General features: G+C 41.0%; 1 protein-coding gene across 2 annotated transcripts; it reads left to right on the top strand.

Moving 5' to 3' along the window:
* Nucleotides 1-1,981: 1,981 nt before the first annotated feature.
* Nucleotides 1,982-10,421, top strand: ormdl3 (ORMDL sphingolipid biosynthesis regulator 3). Of its 2 annotated transcripts, none has more exons than XM_053341493.1 (4): nucleotides 1,982-2,294; nucleotides 4,335-4,532; nucleotides 6,478-6,629; nucleotides 10,277-10,421. In XM_053341493.1, exons 2-4 carry the CDS (start codon nucleotides 4,359-4,361, stop codon nucleotides 10,410-10,412), a joined length of 462 nt encoding a protein of 153 aa, XP_053197468.1. In that variant the 5' UTR covers nucleotides 1,982-2,294; nucleotides 4,335-4,358; the 3' UTR covers nucleotides 10,413-10,421. The 2 variants fall into 2 exon arrangements, with proteins under 2 accessions (XP_053197468.1, XP_053197467.1); XM_053341492.1 differs by having other exon boundaries at nucleotides 4,285-4,532.
* The last annotated feature ends 10,411 nt before the right edge of the window (nucleotides 10,422-20,832 follow it).

The following is a 20,832-nucleotide window of genomic DNA, read 5'->3' as shown; positions in this document are numbered from 1 at the left end:
ACATTGCATGCAAGTAGAACACAGTTGACCCCTTTGGCCTCGGGCTACTGTGGGCCTAAATTAGTATTAGGGCTTATCTTTGGATCTAGAAACATGACACTGTTGATCTTTGATTTTGGGACCGGAGTATCAGCTCTGTCAGTCTTTTTTTTGTGTGCCTCTAAGCAAGGTCTCCTCTCACCTCGGCTACATAAGGAGTCAAGGGCCTCCTTTTGTAACAGAGGTATCAAGTGCTAACCAGAGGCGTCACAGACAGTGGAAAACCTGTTTAGTTAAAAGAAAAAAAAGCAGCATACCTACTCCCACTAAATAAATTTAAGTTATATTTAAAGAACCGTGACATGTACTCCTAACCTTATCTCAAATGTCTTTTCCCTTGTCTTGTAGATAAGTGTAAGAGCTGCTTTATTTTTAGCTATAAGCATGTGGGAATGTCGTTTATCATGCTGTCGGTTAGTTGAGGCACCGCTTTGGTCTGACTGAAATATCTCAATAATTATTGGATGGATTGCCATGAAATTCATACAAACATCTGTGGTCTCTGGAGGAAGTGAGACTGACTTTGGGTGATCCCCTAACTTTTCTTTCAGGCTGAAATTTAAGGGGATTTTTTTTTTTTTTTTTGTATGAAGTGTGTGGACAAGTATCAGATTGATCGCTGTGACATTTAGTGCATATATTCAGTTCTCCCCTCACCATGAATTGTAAAACTGTTGGTGATCCTTTGACCTTTCATCTTGTATCAAATCAAATGCAAAACAGATAACATTCCCATTAGCTGCACTTTCTGTTTAGAGCTAATTAGAAGATGGTGAACTTCAGCATGTTAACACTGTCATTAGGAGCATGTTGATCATCATATTTATCTAAAAGCAACATTCTTACAATATTATGCATGTTTCTACTGTAAGAGAACTGAAGATAATTAATAAAACATGTATGAATAATCCTATACTAATACATTTTTATTCACCGGGACCTGAGTACTGTACTTTTATGTACCTACTGTACATGACTGAATGACAAGTAAAATCCTTGAATCACCAAAAGTTAAATTTATTATCTCAAGTTAATTAATGATTAATTTTGCATTCTTATTTTTCGTTTTTAATGTTTTTTTTAATTTGTATTTGTATTTTTGACCCAAAAAAAAAAAGTTTTTAAAAAATGTTTTCATACATTATTATTTAGCGTGTAGCAATTTTTAATTTTTAATTAATTTTTTTAATGATTTTTATGATGTTTTACCTGAAAAGAATAAAAGTGTTTGATTTTTTTGTAAACATTCTCATAAATTTGAATAATCAAAATAATATTCTATTGGCACAATTCATTATTATTATTATTATTTTTATTTAGTATTATTATTATTATCAATATTCTGTTTTACTATTTGGTAAAAAATACATTTTAATGTTTTTTAAAAATACATTTTAATAATTGTTTTATTATTATGATAATTATTAGTATTATTACTATTATTTTATATTTAACGATTTAAAAAAGACATTTTTAAATTATATAATAATTAAATATTTTATTATATTATTATTTTTATTTTATTTTTATTATTAATATTATTATCACTAATACTATATTTAAGGATTTGAAAAAAATAGTATCTTTTCAAACATTTTAATAATGAAAATAATGTTATAGACACTATTATTATTCCTATGCTTTTTTGTATTATTATTATTGTCATTATTATTATTATCATTAATAAATTTGTCCCAAAGTGACGTCATACCCGTTTCCTCTGGAACCCTCCTCCGACTGTGACGTAGGAGTGGGCGTAATGCAACGTTCTCCAACGCATCGCACGCTGATTGGCGCCTTTCCCCCCACGTGACCTGTACCGACCAATCACTGTGAAATGCGAAGAAAAAAAACCCAACTGAACCCTCTCCTAAAAAAAAAAAAAAAAACTGCACCGTGAAAAAACCAAATAGCGATGACGTTACATCATGAACTGTGCTGTGTTGTCAGCAGCTGTTGGATAGAAGACGGAGGAAAAGTGCTTCTTGTGTCCGGAGGGTGACTGTCTGCAGGCGGACACTTTCACACAGCACGTTTCGCTTCAAAAAAGATGGTTACCTTGTGACTGGATATCTAGACACTGGAGCCTCCGCAGGTCTCCCGGTGATAGTATCACTTACAAAGCTTCTGAAGGCATCGATAAGACCAAAAAAAAAAAAAAAAAGAAGGAAAGAAAGAAAGAAAGAAACTGTGATAAAGGACTAGTGCCAAGACAGGTCGGAGTTGAAGCCATTCCCCCCCTCCCTCTCTCTGCAGTGAGTGCTCATTTATATTTATTGTAATGAATCTAAATATTAGTGTACTTATAATATAACTCTAACTCTATAACTGTAACATGTGTCATTTTGACAACTTATGAGACAGCATGCAAGGACTGAACCAAGTGCTTTATAAAACCACTGTCAATCAGTTTTATTCACTTTTTTTAAACATACATGACCTTTTGTATCCTAATTACTGCCATGCCGATATTGGATACCGATATTGAGGGAGTAAAATAATATCGATACATTGTCAGATAATGTTAGGTACAGAATAATAAACATAAACACACTTTTTTTGTGTGCAATCATCCCTAAAAATGTGGCTATCAAACACTTGTGACCAACATATGTAAGGATGATATTTTACAGCTCAATAGTACACTTTAATGTATAAAGTGAGCTTCACTGGGAATTTAATAAGTATACTTAGCTATGAATAAAAACTATATTGCCACATGTTGGACAACATCTTGACTGATACCTGTATATCCATGATAGGCCAATATCAGACATGTTACTTCCATTTACACCATTTTTACCATTAAGCCAAATAATCACATACAATAAGACACATACAATTGGAAGGCTAAAATCACAATCAGATAATATTATGAGTAAAGAAGATAAATATGAACATGTTGTTTTGCAGTGATCCTAAAAAATGTGGTTATCAAACACTCATGATCAAGATATGAAACGATAGTATGATATAAACTTTATTGTGTAAAATGACATCAGTGGACTGAAACAGTAATCTTCACTGGGAATTTCATACGTTTCATTACGGAACATGCTGGACAACTTATATTCGTCAATATCGGCCTATACCGATATATCGATCAAACTCTAATACTAAAGTAGGCGTGTTACTTCCATTTACACCATTGACCACACAAAATACTGGTGTCCCATTTAAATAATCAATTATAGCCACTACAGTAGCTGCTAATGTGGAATAACATTAAAATCACGTACAATAAGTCACGGTTAAAATCAATATCACTCATTATAAGATAAGATATTTTATTCCTTTTGTTAATCCCACAGTGGGGAAATGTATAATAGTATAATAATATATACTGTAATAATCACACATTAAACTCTGCATACTGGATGTGTAAATCAATCATTCATAGATAGATAGGTAGATAGGTAGGTGGGTGGGTGGTTGGGTGGATGGATGGATGGATGGATAGGTGGGTGGATGGATGGATGGATGGATAGGTAGGTAGGTAGGTAGGTAGGTAGGTGGATGGATGGATGGATGGATGGATGGATGGGTAGGTAGGTAGGTAGGTAGATAGATAGATAGATAGATAGATAGATAGATAGATAGATAGATAGATAGGTGGGTGGGTGGATGGATGGATGGATGGATGGATGGATGGATGGATGGGTAGGTAGGTAGGTAGGTAGGTAGGTAGGTAGGTAGGTAGGTAGGTAGGTGGGTGGGTGGGTGGGTGGATGGATAGATAGATAGATAGATACTGTAGATAGGGTGCTTTATTAAATCCAAAGGAAGATTAAAAGTGTTACAGCAGCTTCTTGACATAAATCCAAATACTGTACAAAACGGATGAAATAAGTAAAAAAAAAGAAACTAATGCAATTAAAGGCTAAATTATTATCAATAATATCAAACAATGTGTCCCAAAGCCCCAAGATGCAACCTAATATGTACCAAACAACCATCCACAACCCCAATATACTGACTTTACTATCACAGAACATCAACTAGTCACATTTAAAAAGCAGCAACCAGAGAAATTGAAGCATTTAATAGCTGATTAATGGACTAATTGTTGCAGCTCCAGCGTTGCCTCCCCATCTTCCACATGTTATTATTTTAATTAGCAACAATCAAGTCATATATAATAATAATAATAATAAGTGTACCATGTAAACTGCTCATGCTCTGCTCAGATCATTAACTCATAAACAGCCTTTCTGGATTAATACTTATGTGAAAACCTTTTTCCAGATGCAGCCCCAACCGAACATTCAGGTCTTTTTTATATTATATTATAAAAGTAGGTAGCGGCGGGCGCCATCATCATGAACGTGGGGACGGCACACAGCGAGGTGAACCCCAACACCCGAGTGATGAACAGCAGAGGAATGTGGCTGTCTTACATCCTGGGCATCGGCCTGCTGCACGTCATCCTGCTCAGCATCCCCTTCGCCAGCGTCCCCGTGGTCTGGACCCTCACCAACCTCATCCACAATCTGGTCAGTGGAGAAAAAGCACCCGCCACATTTTCCTTCAATATTTACTGAAACAGTCATCTCAATGAAAGACAAGCTCAGTGGAGCGCTGGGGTTTTAATAAAAGGGTTTTTCTTTCTGGGATGTGGTGAATGAAAGTAGAGACGTTGAGTTCTGCTTTAGGAGGAAAAGCTGCTTCACTGCTGCTAGCTGCTAGCTTCTAGCTGCTAGCTGCTAGCTGTGTGCTTTGTTAATTAATAGTGAGAGTAATGTTTAACCTTCCTGTCGTCTGTTTTTACTGTTCCTTCCTTCCTTCCTTCCTTCCTTCCTTCCTTCCTTCCTTCCTTCCTTCCTTCCTTCCTTCTCCTTCTCTCTTTCTTTCCTCTGTCCGCCTACCTTCCCCCTTCCTTCTTTCCTCTGTCCTTCCTTCCTCTTTTCCTTTCTCCCTCCCTCCTACTTTCCTCCTTTCCTTTCCTTTCCTTCCTCCCTTCCTTCTTTCCTTTCCTCCCTTCCTTCCTTCCTACTTTGCTTCCTTCCTTCCTCCTTCTCTCTTTCTTTCCTCCCCCTACCTTCCCCCTTCCTTCTTTTCTCTGTCCTTCCCTTTTCTTTTCCTTCCTCCCTCCCTTTGTTCGTTCTTTCCTTTCCTTTCCTTCCTTCCTTCCTTCCTACCTTGCTTCCTCCTTTCCTTCTTTCTTCCATCCTCCCTTCCTTCTTTCCTTCCTACCTTCCCCCCTCCCTCCTTTCCTTACTTCTTCCTCCATTCCTCCCTCCATTTCTCCCTCCTTTCCTTCCTTCTCCCTCCCTTCCTTCCTCCCTCCCTCCCTCCCTCCTTTCCTTCCTTCCATCCCTCCTTTCCTTCCTTCTTCCTCCTTTCCCCCTCCATCCCTCCTTTCCTTCCTCCTTCTTTCCATTCCTCCCTCCCTCCTTTCTTTCTTTCCTTCCTTCCCTCCCTTCCTTCCTCCCTCCTTTCCTTCCTTCTTCCTCCCTTCCTTCCTTGACTTGAGGACAACAGGAGGGTTAAACCAGCTTTTTAATTATCAGTGTTGAGATATTCCATCACTATGATTACAAAGACTGTCTGAAGAGTTTAGTATTGTCTTTTCATGTGTTCATGTGGTTTAGTCAAATTTAAAAGGAGTTAAAATGTGAACATAAACATATAAATAACTGAGGGGGTCCACACGAAAAAGACTGTGTGCAAGTTATTCATACATTTATTTTAACCCCTTTAAATTTGACTAAACCACATGGACACTTAAATACACTGTAGGTGGATAAAATATTTAATATTTATCATTCTTTTGTGGTTACACCATTTGACATTTTCAGGAGCATTCAGTCTTACTTTTGGTTAAAAAAAATGGTGCAAATGTCATTTCAAATGATATAAAACCAACAAAAATACTAAATTACATTTTAACAAACCTGATGAAGACAATTTTAAATATATTTTTTGAATTGCTCATCTTGCTAACTCTTATTTATTTAACACTGACTCGTGTGTAAAACTAATAAAGTGACACTCGATTTTCTCAAATCATCCAAATCAAAACAACCAATTTAGTTAAATCTGGAAAACAAAAAAAAAAGAAAACTCGTTAATTGAATAAAGAAAAATGAAAACAGGACAGTCTCTCTTTTACTCTCTTTAAGTAACATTTTGGTGACAATCCTGCAGTACTCAGGAGTGCTTTCTCCACTGTCGTCCACACATACTTCTCTTTATCTTTCATCCTCTGTGTGTAAAACAAAACTTCCTACGAGTCAATTTAAACAGAAGAGATGATGAGATGATTGCCAACCCTTATTTGTCACTGATTTTATCCTATGGTAAGAGCAGTCCTGAAGATACTTCCTCTTCCTGGCATGTTCTGCAGTCTTAAGTAAAACCATTCATTTCAGTGTTATAACATCGCTGCTCTCTCTCTGACTGTGTGTGTCTAACTGTGTGTCTCTCGGTGTGTTGCAGTGCATGTACCTCCTCCTCCACACGGTCAAAGGGACGCCCTTCGAGACCCCCGATCAGGGCAAAGCTCGCCTGCTCACACACTGGGAGCAGATGGACTACGGAGTTCAGTTTACGGCTTCACGCAAGTTTCTAACCATCACGCCCATCGTCCTGTAAGTGATCAATACTCACAGCTGATTATTAAACTTCCTGTCGTCCTCCCGGGTCAAATTGACCCCATCTGTTTTGACTGTTCCTTCTTTCCTCCCTCCCTTCCTTCCATCTGTCCTTTCTCCCTCCTTCTCTCTTCCTTTCCTTCCTCTCTCTTTCCTCCCTTCCTTCCTTTCCTTTCTCTCTTCCCTCTATCCTCTGTTCTTCTTTCCTTCCTTCCTCCCCCCTAAGTTCCTTCTTTCCTCCGTCCTACCTTCTTCCTTCCTCCCTCCTGTCCTTCCTTCTTCTTTCCTCCCTCCTTTCCTTCCTTCTTCTTTCCTCCGTCCTTCCTTTCCTTCCCTCATTCCTTCCTCCCTCCCTCCCTCCTTTCCTTCTTCCTCCCTCCTTTCCTTCCTTCCTTCCTTCCTACTTTCCTTCCTTCTTCCTCCCTCTTTTCCTTCCTTCTTCCTCCCTCCTGTCCTTCCTTCTTTTCTTCCCTCATTTCTTCCTTCCTCCTTCCCTCCTTTCCTCCTTTCCTCCTTTCATTCCTTCTTCCTCCCTCTTTTCCTTCCTTCCTTCCTCCTTCCTCCCTTCTGTCCTTCCTTCCTTGACTCGAGGACAACAGGAGGGTTAAGGATGTTTTACTGGCTCAGAAACAAATATATGAGAAGGATATCTTCAAAGATGGGTTCACAATATTTCAAGTCTGTCAGGAGACCAAATGAACTTTGACATTGATGTTTTTCTTGCTGTAATCATTCCTCCTGTTCATACTGAATATTACAAAATCAATTCATAATGTAGTTTCAGTATAAATGATGGAGAATAAAATCCACAGCTCACAAAAAATGTAGTTAAAAGTTTGTCTGAAGCTGAATACGAGTCTTTAAAACGTCCAAATTAGTTAAAAATAGTGTCAATATCTTTCTTATTGTGTCTTTTTAGTGACATATTTCCTCTTCTTGTTATGACCTTCCACTGCAACTGGACAGGAAAACACCGTCCTTCGGGACACAAAGAGGGAATTTCTTTAAAAAGACAAACTGTTGAACTGTAGGAGATCCACTTTGTTCAGTTGAAATTAAGGAAGCTTTACTTTTACTTCCTTCCCTTCCTTCCTCCCTCCTTTCCTTCTTTCTTCCTTCCTTCCTTCCTTCCTTCCTTCTTCTCTCTTTCTTTCCTTCCCCCTACCGTCCTTCCTTCCTTCCTTCTTTCTTCCGTCCTTCATTCCTTCCTTCCTTCCTTCCTCTCCTAGCTCCCTTGCTTCTGTCCTTCCTCGCTCCTTTCCTTCCTTCCTTCCTTCTTCCCTCCTTTCCTTCCTTCCTTCCTTCCTTCCTCGCTTCTGTCCTTCCTCGCTCCTTTCCTTCCTTCCTTCCTTCTTCCCTCCTTTCCTTCCTTCCTTCCTTCCTTCCTTCCTTCCTTCCTTCCTTCCTCGCTTCCTCCTTTCGTTCCTTTCTTCCTTCCCTCCTTCCTTCCTCCCTGCTTTCCTTCCTTCTTCCTTCCTTTCCTTCCTTCTTCCTCCCTTCCTTCCTTGACACACGGACAACAGGAGGGTTAAATAAATGTGCTGTAGTTCAGGCTGATATAAAAATGACTGAAATCACTTGTTATAGTGCATCTACTAAAAAATCAACTCCTCTTCTACCTCTACTTCTAAGTGTGCAATCACAAAGACTTCTTGATTGATTAGCACACACACACACACACACACACACACACACACACACACACACACACACACACACACACACACACACACACACACGCACACACACACACTCACACCTCCTGCTGCTTCTCCCTTATTAACCGAGCTCACAGATTGTTAAGGGGCTTAGTACCCCTCGCTGCTTTGGTGCCCTTTTTTCCGTCCTTATTAAGCAGCCTCGTTGTGTTTACAGGAAGTGCTGGCGGTTGATTTGCCAGCTCAGCTCTCAACATTCAAGTCATTGCAGATTTTTGCAGGTGTAGCCTACACTCTTTTTTTTTTTTTTTTGGCTGGACCGCAACCAGGGGCCGAGTCCAATAGTCTGTCAGCGAGCCGAGTGTATGCCACTTTCTGTTTCTATAGCCATCATTTCAAATCTAGAATAAAAGCCCTCTAGCATTTTTAATTTAATCTTATTTCATTCATAATATCAAAGGAGTCATTTTATTTCACTACCAGTATGTGTTGGCTGCATATTCTCAATTATTCAGCAGATACCAAATAGTGCAATTCTTCATTTTTAAGCTCTCAAACTCTTCTTCTTCTTCTTCTTCTTCTTTACCGTCGTGTGCATTCGTCTACACTCTCTGAGCATCGTGGTTAGTTTCATCTTCTCTTTATTGGCGCCGTTGTCTCATCTGAAACCACGTCTAAGCATCCGGTGCCTGCATGCTGCTGTAAGGAAACTCTATTTAGAAGAAGCTAAATATGTAAATACAGATGTGCAGATGAGCCACTGCTGCAGCATCATGTGTTTAGTTGTTTAAATAATCACTGGTGTTGCAATCGTGTGTTGAAACAGTATCACAGATTCAAGTGTTGTTAGGAAACATGTTGAAATGGAAAGTAAGTGAAAGGTTTTTGCATCTTTAAAGGGAGGATTTGTCTTTTTTTTTTACTATTTCACTACACTAAGACTGTGTAAAGTGAATTCAGACATTTTCCTCTAAACACATTAAATAGGTCATAAATGTATTTCTAAAAAAGGTGTAAAAAGCATTTCAACCATTTAGATTTGAATTGTGGAGCTAGGCTTCACAAACTGTGTTTCAAGATTTCTGTGTTCAGGATTTAGTGATTAGCATAAACCCACCCCTGCTGCTGTAGAGGTATAAATACATTCAGCACACACTACTACTACTACAGTCTACAGTTAGCTGAGCTAGCAGCCGAGTTAGCCGCCGAGCTAGCCGCCGAGTTAGCCGCTGAGTTAGCCGCCGAGCTAGCAGCAGAAAGCTCTCAGACGTAGCATCCATGTTTCTGGTAGAGGTGGTGACTTTGATTGACAGGTGACACTTGGTAGGGGGCGGGGCTTCCGAGAACTTGGAGGCCACGCCCACAGCGTTTGGGAGCAGAGAAAGAGGCTGATTTTTACACAACTTTGAAGCCTAATTTCATATATTTGGCGATTTTTTTTAATCATTCAAATTTGGCAGGGTGGTTAACAACACACTTTTCTGTGGTATGTCAAACTCAGAACACATATTTATTCTTACTTTACACAAACTATAATATCTTAATCTTTCTGTCGTCTTCCCGTCAATCATCGAAACTTTTGTCCTCTCATGCCAACTTAATTCTAACTTTTTACTTATTTCTGTAAATTATGGTCGATATAGGCCTCATTTAAATTAGATTATATCTCACTTTTGAGTTAAAAAAGCAACAAAAAATAACATTTTAAAGTCAAATGCATCATTCTGGTGCATAAAAACAACAATTTAAGCTCTTAACAATGTAGTGCTTTAGTAATGTAACTACTGGTCTATATAATAAATGGGGAAACACTGAGTTATCAACCAATTCAATGAGAGTAGTGATGATTATACTTTAAAAGAAAGTAGTATTGAACCATCCATTTGATTTTTAAGCAATTAGACGAAATAAATCTGATATTTGTGATATGATAAATGAATGTGGAATAAATTTAACACATATCTCTGCTCTGTTTTGTCTCTGCAGGTATTTCCTCACCAGCTTTTACACCAAATACGATCAGGCCCATTTTGTGGTCAACACTGTTTCCTTGCTCACTGTACTCATCCCCAAGCTGCCTCAGCTGCACGGCGTCAGGATCTTTGGGATTAATAAGTACTGACAAGGTGGAAGAGGACACCACCTCCTTCTCTTCGTCCCAACGGACTGCTGAGAGCACTATACAGAGAGCGTCAGGCCTCTTGATTTTTTTTTTTTTTTTTTGGCCACGGAGCCTCCGGAGGATATGCGGGCGGCTCTTTTTGGCTCCGAAACTCTGCTGAGCAACACTCTCTCTTAAATGAAGCCTTCTGGGGATACTGCCATGGTACCAAACCCCCCCTCCACCCCCCTCCAACCCCTCTCCACCCTCCTCCAACCCCTCTTTTCCCTTAGGCAAGAGACACAATACACTATACAAAGGGAACGTGTACTATTGTGATTATATTTGTGGCCTCTATCTCCTTCCTGAGCCTTTGCAAACGTTTGTAAAGTGTTGTAATAAGTTTTTCTGGAGTGAAAGGTGTCGCGGTAGGAAATGGGGAGGAGGAGGGGGGGCGGGGGCTGGGGTTGAAAAATGTAGTTGCACAAATATGAAAAGTGCCATTTGACACCCGTTGGCACTTTTAAGGCGGTAATCAAAAAGTTATTTTATATGTAATGATACACTGCTGTATTTATTCAGCTTCATTCCCACGTGAAGCTTCCTCTTTTATTCTGGAGGGTTAGCGTAAAACACAATGATTTAATGAAATGTTGAGGGACCTGTGAACCGCTGCAGAGGCAACACACGAGAAACCACAAGGTTTTTATATTTAGCCCTCGTTGCTCTGCTGCTCCGCTGCTCTGCTGCTCCGCTCAGGGCCAAGATTGGGAAGTTAAGCTACTCTTTATTTTTATCTGACCATTTCCATATTTGGACGCCTCTTGTACTGGTTTGGGTCACGGCAAAAACACGTCTGCACAAGAGCAGTGTGATCCTGCAAAATGAGTTCAGAGAGAGAGATTTCTGTCGGATAGATGGATAGATGGATAGATGGATAGATAGATAGATAGATAGATAGATAGATAGATCTTTCATTTATCCAGAGGGAATTTCAGAATAAAGCAGCACCATTGAGAAGAAAACACACAGGCTAAAAGTAAAATAAGAAGTTAAATGAATTACAGTGTCATCCTATGGACAGGCAGGAAGTTCATCTGAGAGTCAGAATAAAAGCTGAGCCGAGATGTTGCACGAGCTTTGTTCAGTTTGAGGGCAAATTATGCACTTATCAGTTTATTAGGTACGCCTCTTCAGTCTAATGCAACACAATACAAGAGCTCTGCAGCACATTTACATATTTGAATAAGGTAGAATATTAGGAAGAGCTTTTATTTTGAAGGGAATAATAATCCAAACAAGGACAAAAAGCTGCATTAATTGATTTTTTTGGATGTATTGTCACCATATAAAGTCAACATTTGAAGCAGGCCCGTCATATGAATATTAGGAAGAGCTTTTATTTTGAAGGGAATAATAATCCAAAAAATGAATATAAAGAAGGACTCTGTCTGTGCTCTTTTTTTTTTACTACCTGCTGGAAATGAGGCGGATCAGACAGTGTGAACTTTAACCCTTAACCCTCCTGTCGTCCTCCCGGGTCTCTCTTCTTTCTTTCCTTCCTTCCTTCTTTCCTTCCTCCCTCTTTCTTAAATTTTTTCTTTGTTCTTCCCCTGCTTCCCTCTTTCTTTGCTCCCTCCTCCTTCCATACTCCTTTCCTCACTTCCTTCCTTCCTTCCTTCCTTCCTTCTCTCCTTACTTCCTTCCTCTTTTCCTCCCTCCCTTCCTTCCTTCCTTCCTTCCATCTTCCCTCCTTTCCTTCCTTCCTTCCTCTTTTCTTCCCTCCCTCCCTCCTTCCACCTTTCCTTCCTCACTTCTTTCCTTCCTTCCTCCCATCTTACTACTTTCCTTCCTCATTCCTTCCTTCCTCCCTTCCTTCCTCCTGTCCTTCTCTCCCTCCCTCCTTACTCCTTTCCTTCCTTCCTTCCTTCCTTCCTTCCTTCTTCCTTCCTCTTTTCCTCCCTCCCTCCTTACTCCTTTCCTTCCTTCCTCCTTCCTTCCTTCCTCCCTCCCTCCTTCCTTCTTTCCTTCCTTCCATCTTCCCTCCCTCCCTCCTTCCACCTTTCCTTCCTCACTTCTTTCTTCACTTCCTTCCTTCCTTCCTCCCCCCTTACTCCTTTCCTTCCTTCCTTCCATCTCCCCTCCTTTCCTTCCTTCTTCCTTCCTCTTTTCTTCCCTCCCTCCCTCCCTCGTTCCACCTTTCCTTCCTCACTTCTTTCCTCACTTCCTTCATTCCTTCCTTCCTTCCTCCCTCCCTCCTTCCTTCTTTCCTTCCTTCCTCCTGTCCTTCCTTCCTTCCTTCCTTCCTCCAACAGGAGGGTTAAAGAATGATTTGTGTAACTTTTAAGATGAATACATTTTTACCCAAAGGAAAAAACGATTGTCTACTTTAATGTTCATCAGCTGTTTCCTCTTCTTCTCTTGTCAATCATCTTTTATATGTTTTTATGAAGAAGCTGCAGTTTGTTCTCTCTTATGTGATAAAGTGATAAAGTGATTCTGACTGATGTTAAGGAAAGGTAAAACATCACTGTTCATTTAAAACCTGTTCAAGCTGCACATTTATGTTTTTAAAAGTGTTAAATATTGTTAGTTATAAATGTATGAATGTGTGTGTGTGAGGCAAGTTCTCATCTTTAACCCTCCTGTCGTCCTCACGGGTCAAATTGACCCCGTCTCTTTTGACTGTTCCTTCTTTCCTTCCTTCCTTCCTTCCTCTTTCTTTAATTTTTTCCTTCCTTCTTCCCCTCCTCCCCTCTTTCTTTGCTCCCTCCTCCTTCCATCCTTCCTTCCTTCCTCCCTTCCTTCTCTCCTAAATTCCTTCCTCTTTTCGTCCTTACTCCTTTCCTTCCTTCCTTCCTTCTTCCCTCTTTCTTTAATTTTTCCTTCCTTTTTCCCCTCCTCCCCTCTTTCTTTGTTCCCTCCTCCTTCCATCCTTCCTTCCTTGCTTCCTCCCTTCCTTCTCTCCTAAATTCCTTCCTCTTTTCGTCCTTACTCCTTTCCTTCCTTCCTTCTATCCTTCCTTCCTTCCTCCTTTCTTTCCTTCTTTCCTTCCTTCCTCCTTTCCTTCCTTCCTCCTTTCCTTCCTTCTGTCCTTCCTTGACCTGAGGACAACAGGAGGGTTAATTAATTAATCAGCGATGGTAAATTAAAGAGAGTTTAATCAGTTTAATAGCGATTTGGTTTAATTTGATTCTTTAAAGTTGGACTTTTGATTAATTAGAGCAGGGGTGTCAAACATGCGGCCCGTGGGCCAGAACCGGCCCGCCGAGGGGTGCAATCCGGCCCACTTTCCTTTCTGTGTTCTTTTCCTTCCTTCCTTTCTTCCTTCTGTCCTTCCTCCCTACCTTCCTTTTTTCCTTTCTTCCTTCCATCTGTCCTTCCTCCCTTTCTTCCTTCCTTTCTCCGTTTCTTCCATCTGTCCCTCCTGCCATCTGTTTGTCCTTCCTACCTTTCTTCCCTCTTTCCTTTTGTCTGTCTTTCCTTCCTTCCTTCCCTCCATCTATTAATGATCCGGCCCACATCTGCCCTTCCTCCCTACCTTCCTTTTATCTTTTTTTTCATTCATGTTCCTTTCTTCCTTCCATCTGTCCTTCCTACCTTCCTTTTTTCCTTTCTTCCTTCCTTTCTCCGTTTCTTCCATCTGTCCTTCCTGCCATCTGTTTGTCCTTCCTACCTTTCTTCCCTCTTTCCTTTTGTCTGCCTTTCCTTCCTTCCCTTCTTATTTCCTTCCTTCCTTCCTTCCTTTCGTCTCTCTGGCCGTCCTTCACTGTCTGTCCTTCCTTCCATCTGTCCATCTGTCCTTCCTTACTTCTTTCCTTCCTTCCTTCCTTCCTTCCTTCCTTCCTTCCTTCCTTCCTTCCCTCCATCTTTTTAATGATCCGGCCCACATGAGATCAAATTGGTCTGTATGTGGCCCTTGAATGAAAATGAGTTCGACACCTCTGAATTAGACTTTTTAAACACCAAATCCAACTCTGTTTTATTCGCTCTCTCCATTACACAGTGTTGTTAAACTGCTTTCTCCTTCTTTCATTTTATTTTATTTTATTTCTTTTTTTTTAAATATGTTTACTGATGTTAACCTGAACAGTGTTGATTGCACATGTCACTGAAGGCAGTTAGAGAGAGAGAGAGAGAGAGAGAGAGAGAGAGAGAGAGAGAGAGAGAGAGAGAGAGAGAGAGAGAGAGAGAGAGAGAGAGAGAGAGAGAGAGAGAGAGAGAGAGCAGCAGTAGCCGTTAGTAGCATTAATATTAAACACAGTACTGACAGCAGCAGCAGAGACACTTCTAGCTTTTCAATACTGGTTCACCACCGAGGAGCTTTTGATTAAACCTCCTGTCGTCCTTCCTTCTTTCCTTCCCTCCTTCCTTCCTTCTCTCCTCCCTCCTTCCTCCTCAATTTCTTTCCTCCCCCTACCTTCCTCTGTCCTTCTGTCCTCTGTCCTTCTTTCCTCCCTCCCTCCTACCTTCCTTCTTTCCTCCATCCTTCCTTCCTTATTTCCCTCCTTCCTTCCTCCCTCCATCCTACCTTCTTCTTTCCTCTGTCCTCCCTTCCTTCTTCCCTTCCTTCCTTCCTTTCCTCCCTCCTTCCTCCTCAATTTCATTCCTGCCCCTTACCTTCCTCCCTTCCTTCTTTCTTCTATCCTTCTTTACTCCCTCCCTCCCTACCTTCCTTCTTTCCTCCGTCCTTCCTTCCTTCCCTCCTCCCTCATTACCTTCCTTCTTTCTTTCTTCCTCCCTCCTTTCTTTCCGCCCCCCCCCTCCTTCCTTCCTTCCTTCCTCCTTTCCATCTTCCTTCCTTCATTCCCTTCCTTCCTTGACTCGAGGACAACAAGACGGTTAAAATCCGATCGATTAATTCTTTAATATCGATCAGAGCTGACTCCAGAAAAAACCCAATAACTGTTTCTTTCAGCAGAGTGAAGTGTTGAATTATTTACCAATGAGAAGCACGGACCAAACGGAGGAAAAGGGGAAAAAAACTGCTGCAAGTTTCATTTAACTGACACGTCGTCTTCATTACCAACATCAAGGGCTTCATGTAATAAGACTTCATAGCACAAAGTGACCATGGGGGGTTTTACATGTGTTGAATGTTGATAAAAATGTGAAACAGTGTGCTCATAGCGTCTGTTCAATGATCGTAATGATGTACATGCTTTTATTTTGAAGGAAACATCAATGTGATCTTCTGTAAGAGTGCTTGACTTGACCCCCCCCCGCCCCCTCCCCCCAGAAATACAGTATTTTTCAAGTATCATCTCAAACTTCTTGTTTTTATTCACACCTGCATGCTTTTATTTTGTAGCTGAATTACTAAAGCTGGGTTTCCTGTCGTCCTCCGGGTAAAATTGACCCCGTCTGTTTTGACTGTTCCTTCTTTCCTTCCTTCCTTCCTCTTTTCCTTCCTTCCTTCTGTCCTTCCTCCCTCCTAATCTCTTTCCTCCCTCCATCCTATTTTCTTCCTTCCTTCCTTCCTTCCTTCTTCCCTCCTTCTCTCTTTTTTTCCTCCCCCATATATTCCCCCTTCCTTCTTTCCTTCCTTTCTCACTCCCTCCTACCTTCCTTCCTCCATCCGTTCCTCCTTTCCTCCCTTCCTCCCTCCTTTTCCTCCTTTCCTCCCTCCTACCTCCCTCCCTCCCTTCTTCCTTTCCTTTCCTTTCCTTCCCTCCTCCATCCCTCCTTTTCTTCCTTCTTCCTCCCTTCCTTCCTTGACTCGAGGACAACAGGAGGGTTAATAAGATAAGCGACTTGAGGAGACGTCTGCCCCTTTTTTTGTGGCTTTATTAACTCTCCTCTGCATGTTTCAGGAAGACTGTTGAGAAGGTTGAGCGTTAAATTTAAACATCAGATGGATTAATGTTAAATCTAAACCTGCACATTGATGTATTTTAATTTGAAATATAAAGCAAGGCAAGGCAAATTTATTTGTGTAACACATTTCAACAACAAAGTAAAGTTAATTATTGTGCTCCTCTCCTCTCTCTTCTTCTCTCTGCTCTGTGAACTTCAGCTGCTACCAAATCAAACATTTAATCTGCGTTCTTGATTTCAACACTGCAAGCTGATACAGGTTGTGTAGCCGCCGCGCTCGCTCCGTTACACAACACTGCAGGCCTGTTAAACATTGATTGCAGTGAGAGTGATGATGATGAGGATGATGATGATGAAGAGGTATTAGAGTGAATAAAGGGTGTGGGAGGGTTATCACGTGTTGGATTAAAAACAAATTGGCATCTCCAACACAACAAAAAACCCTCTGATGTTTGTGGAGAATCGTCCTTTAATTTCTTATGATGATGATGATGATGATGATGAAGCACAAAGACGTTAACCTGACCTTCATATTTTAATTTACAGTCCCCGATTCATCAGATTTTTGAAGGTGTCTTTTCCTTTTTTATTTTTTTATTTATTTGTTTTTTTCTTATCTTATTTTACTTTATTTTATTTATTTATTATTTATATTATTTTATATTATTTTATCTATTTTATTTTATATTCATCAATTTCATATTTATGTTATTTTATTTTATACTATTTTATTAATTTAAAGGTTGAATATGTAGAATATTTATTAAAAGCTATATATTTTTTAAAATAATACAGCCACGGGTCGTTTTGAGGGGTACAGAATGAAATAATTGCTTTTCCATAAAAAAAAAAAAAATAGTCTGAATTAATATTTTTTAAATTTGACGGGTTCGACAATGACGTTCTGTCACGTTCTGTATACGTTGTACCAGCCAATTAACGGCCGGAAGTGCGGGTTGCCATGGTTGTCTGTTGTTCCGGTGCAGCTACTGTAGGCTGCTGGCACTGGGTGAAATGGAGTTGTAAACAAACAGAGCCGTGTTGGACTTACTAACAGACATGAAAATCACTCACCTTTCGGCGAAATTCGCCGTTTTGAAACCAAAATAGATGTCCTACGTTAATCATGCAGATCCGATGAGATTTTTTTTTTTTTTTTTGGGGAGGGGGGGGGGGTGTCAAGTGGCCTCCGTCACTTGGTGTTTTTTTTATGTGAGTAGACCTCATTAATACCATAGATAGACGATTAATACACGCACCTATTGTCACCCAATTTGTCGTCGGTCACATGTCCTCATTGGCTTTGGAGACATGTGCTGCCTCATCCTAAGCACTGATTGGCTGGTGTGTGTGGTGTCTATAAAACAGTCACGTGTCCCACAGATGCACGCAGGAGTCAGGAAATGACGTAAACGGACCGTATGGTTTGTTATGTGTGTTATTACATTACGTGTTGGACTAAATACATGGACATATTGAGGAAAGTATTCCGGTTTTATGGAAACGGATTTCATATTTCACCAGAATGGATACTTGGCGAGCTGTACAGAAAGTCCTGAGTCATAAGATGATCGTTGTGGATAAAGGGAAGACTTTGAAGGTATGTAGCATTATAGCTGTTAGCTTACTTTAGCTGAGTGGCTAGCCGAGCTAACCGCTAATACTATTACGGCTGTGAGCAACCATATAATTCGTGAGTGGTCTTGAATGAATCAGGAGAAAGCTTTCTAACAATGTACGGCATGAATATATATGTTTAAGGGTTGGTGTTTAAAACATTCAGAAGAACTTGTGGCTACCTCCCAACTTCCGGTCCGTTCCGTAGGCGGAACAGCGTGTTTTACGTGTCTGCAGTTCCGGTCCTTCATGTTGGCTGAAACAGACAAGTCACCCTCAAACATGCTGAAAACCAGATTAAAGTTTGGCCTGCAGTTAGTCTTCCCTAATGTTTATGTGGCTTTGAGGATGTTCCTTACGTTGCTGGTGACAAACTGTGAGGGGGAGAGCTCATTTTCTCATTTGGGGAGAATCAAAAATGAGCCTGAAGTCCTTTTATCATTACTGGCAACAGAGTCTGAACCTGTCAGAGACCTGGACTTTAGCGATGTTGTGGAGGAGTTTGCTAGGAGAAAGGTCATTTCATAAGGGAACTACTCTAGTGTGTGTGTGGTGTTAATGTGCATTGTGTTTTTTTTATGACTCTGAAAACATTTGTTGTTGGGATGTTTGATATTGTGGAGATTCTATAAACAGGTTGTTTGCTATTCTTTGTGTTTCTGCATATCTGAGTGTAGACTGTTTTGATAATACACACACACACACACACACACACACACACACACACATTCACTGCATGTGCTGAGAGTCTGGTGTTGAATTTATCAGTCAGTGTGAATCCTGTGCAAGTGCAGGAGTTTCCAACAACTACTACATCCACACTTGTGCACTAGTAAACTAGTTGTCTGTTGTATTGGTGTGTGTGTGTGTGTGTGTGTGTGTGTGTGTGTGTGTATTTAACCATTTCCATATAAATGGGATAAAGATGTGGTTTTCAAGCAGAAATTTACATTGAACATGTTTCTTTTAATCTTTGCACTTTCATCAAACTGTACTGTCCTCCGTCCGTCCGTCTTCTGCCGCCTATCCGGGGTCGGGTTGTAGTTCTGCTTGATGCTTCAGATTGATGCTTTCAAGCCCTAACCTCCCTAGAGGGGTCGTATCCTTCTCACCTTTTTCACCCATGACCCGTTTTCATGTCTGACATCCTAATGATTAACAGTTCAGTGTTCATATTATTCTTTATAATTGTACTTTTCTGTAATAAAATGACCATAAAAAGGTGAGTTATCTCTACCAGCAGAGGGCAGCAAATATCCGTCATTGATTTTAATCTGAAGCGACATTCAACTCCTATAAATAGGCATGCCTAAAGGGAGAGATTATTGGTCTTTTTCTCCCCCTTCCCCCCTCCCCCCCTCCCTCTCCCCTCCACTCATTCACTCATTTAATACACATCCGGATCTATTGAAATGGAAATCTAGACTTAAATGTGTCAGAGAGTGAACATAATGATCCATAAAGGTCACAGTTTGGAGGATCGAACAAAAAAAAAAATCGGACAACACCAGCGAGCGTTCAGTCATATTGGTGATGCAGAACTGTGTAGTCTACAGCAGAGGAGTCAAACTCATTTTCATTCAAGGGTCACATAGAGACCAATTTGATCTCATGTTGGCCGGATCATTAAAAAGATGGAGGGAAGGAAGGAAGAAGGGAGGAAAGGAGGGAGGGAGGGAGGAAAGAAGAAAGGAGGGAGCGAGGAAGGAAGGAAGGGAAGGAGGAAGGAACAAGGAAGGAAAGGAGGGAGGGAGGGAAGGAAGGAAGGAAGGGAAGAAAGGAGGGAGGGAGGGAAGGAAGGAACAAGGGAAGGGAAGGAGGAAGGGAAGGAGGAGGGAGGGAGGAAAGTAGGGAGGAAGAAAGAAGGAAGGAAAGGAGGGAGGGAGGGAGGAAAGAAGAAAGGAGGGAGGGAGGGAGGGAAGGAAGGAACAAGGAAGGGAAGGAGGAAGGAAATAAGGAGGGAGGGAGGAAAGGAGGGAGGAAGGAAGAAGGAAGGAAAGGAAGGAAAGGAAGGGAAGGAGGAAGGAACAAGGAAGGAATGGAGGGAGGAAGGAACAAGGAAGGAAAGGAGGGAGGAAGGAAGGAAGGTAGGAGGGAAAGAAGGAAGGAAGGAGGAAGGAAGGAGGAAGGAAGAAGGAAGGAAGGAGGGAGGGAAGGAAGGAAGAAGGAAGGAAAGGAGGGAGGAAGGAAGGAAATAAGGAGGGAGGGAGGAAGGGAGGCATGAAGGAAGGGAGAAGGGAAGAAGGGAGGGAGGAAGGGAAGAAGGGAGGAAAGGAGGGAGGGAGGGAGGAAAGAAGGAAGGAAAGAGGAAGGAAAGGAGGAAGGAAGAAGGAAGGAAGGAAGGAAGGTATAAGACGGACAAAAGGAAGGAGGGAAGAAAGGTAGGAAGGACAGACAGGAGAAAAGAAGGAAGGAAGGGAGGAAGGAAGAATGAAAGGTAGGAAGGACAGACAGAAAGAAGGAAGGACTGATAGAAGGAAGGGAGGGAGGAAGGAAGGAAAAGAACACAGGAAGGAAAAACAGAAGGAAAGGAGGAAGGAAGGAAATAAGAAGGGAAGGAGGGAAAGAAGGAAAGATAGACAAAAGGAAGTAGGGAAGAAAGGTAGGAAGGACAGACAGAAAGAAGGAGAAGGGAGGAAGGAAGAAAAGGAGAGAGGAAGGAAGGGAGGAAGGAAGAAAGGAGAGAGGAAGGAAGGAAGGGAGGAAGGAAGAAGGAAGGAAAGGAGGGAGAAAGGAAGCAAGGAGGGAAGGGAGGAAGGAAGGAAGAACAGAAGGAAGAAAGGGAGGAAGGAAGGACAGATGGCAGATGGAAGAAAGGAAGGAAAGAATTAAGTACAGATGGAAGGAAGGAAAATAACACAGGAAGGAAGGAAGGAAGGAAGGAAAGGAGGGAGGAACAGTCAAAACATACAGGGTCAATTTGACCCGGGAGGCCGACACAAAGGTTAATTTAAATAAATAGAATAAATAAAAGGACTAGTGTTTGTTTAGAGTTCTTATATCGCTG

The sequence above is a fragment of the Scomber japonicus genome, chromosome 20 (assembly GCF_027409825.1).
Source record: "Scomber japonicus isolate fScoJap1 chromosome 20, fScoJap1.pri, whole genome shotgun sequence".
Taxonomy (NCBI): Eukaryota; Metazoa; Chordata; class Actinopteri; order Scombriformes; family Scombridae; genus Scomber; species Scomber japonicus.
Note: the sequence above shows the minus strand (reverse complement) of the source record. Positions and strands in the feature narration are given on the sequence as shown.

Bases quoted from the DNA above. Each gene is read 5' to 3' on its own strand.
- ormdl3 (XM_053341493.1), top strand. From the start codon at position 4,359: ATGAACGTGGGGACGGCACACAGCGAGGTGAACCCCAACACCCGAGTG. The intron at 4,533-6,477 runs GTCAGTGGAGAA...GGTGTGTTGCAG, and splicing joins CCAACCTCATCCACAATCTG to TGCATGTACCTCCTCCTCCA. The intron at 6,630-10,276 runs GTAAGTGATCAA...TTGTCTCTGCAG, and splicing joins ACCATCACGCCCATCGTCCT to GTATTTCCTCACCAGCTTTT.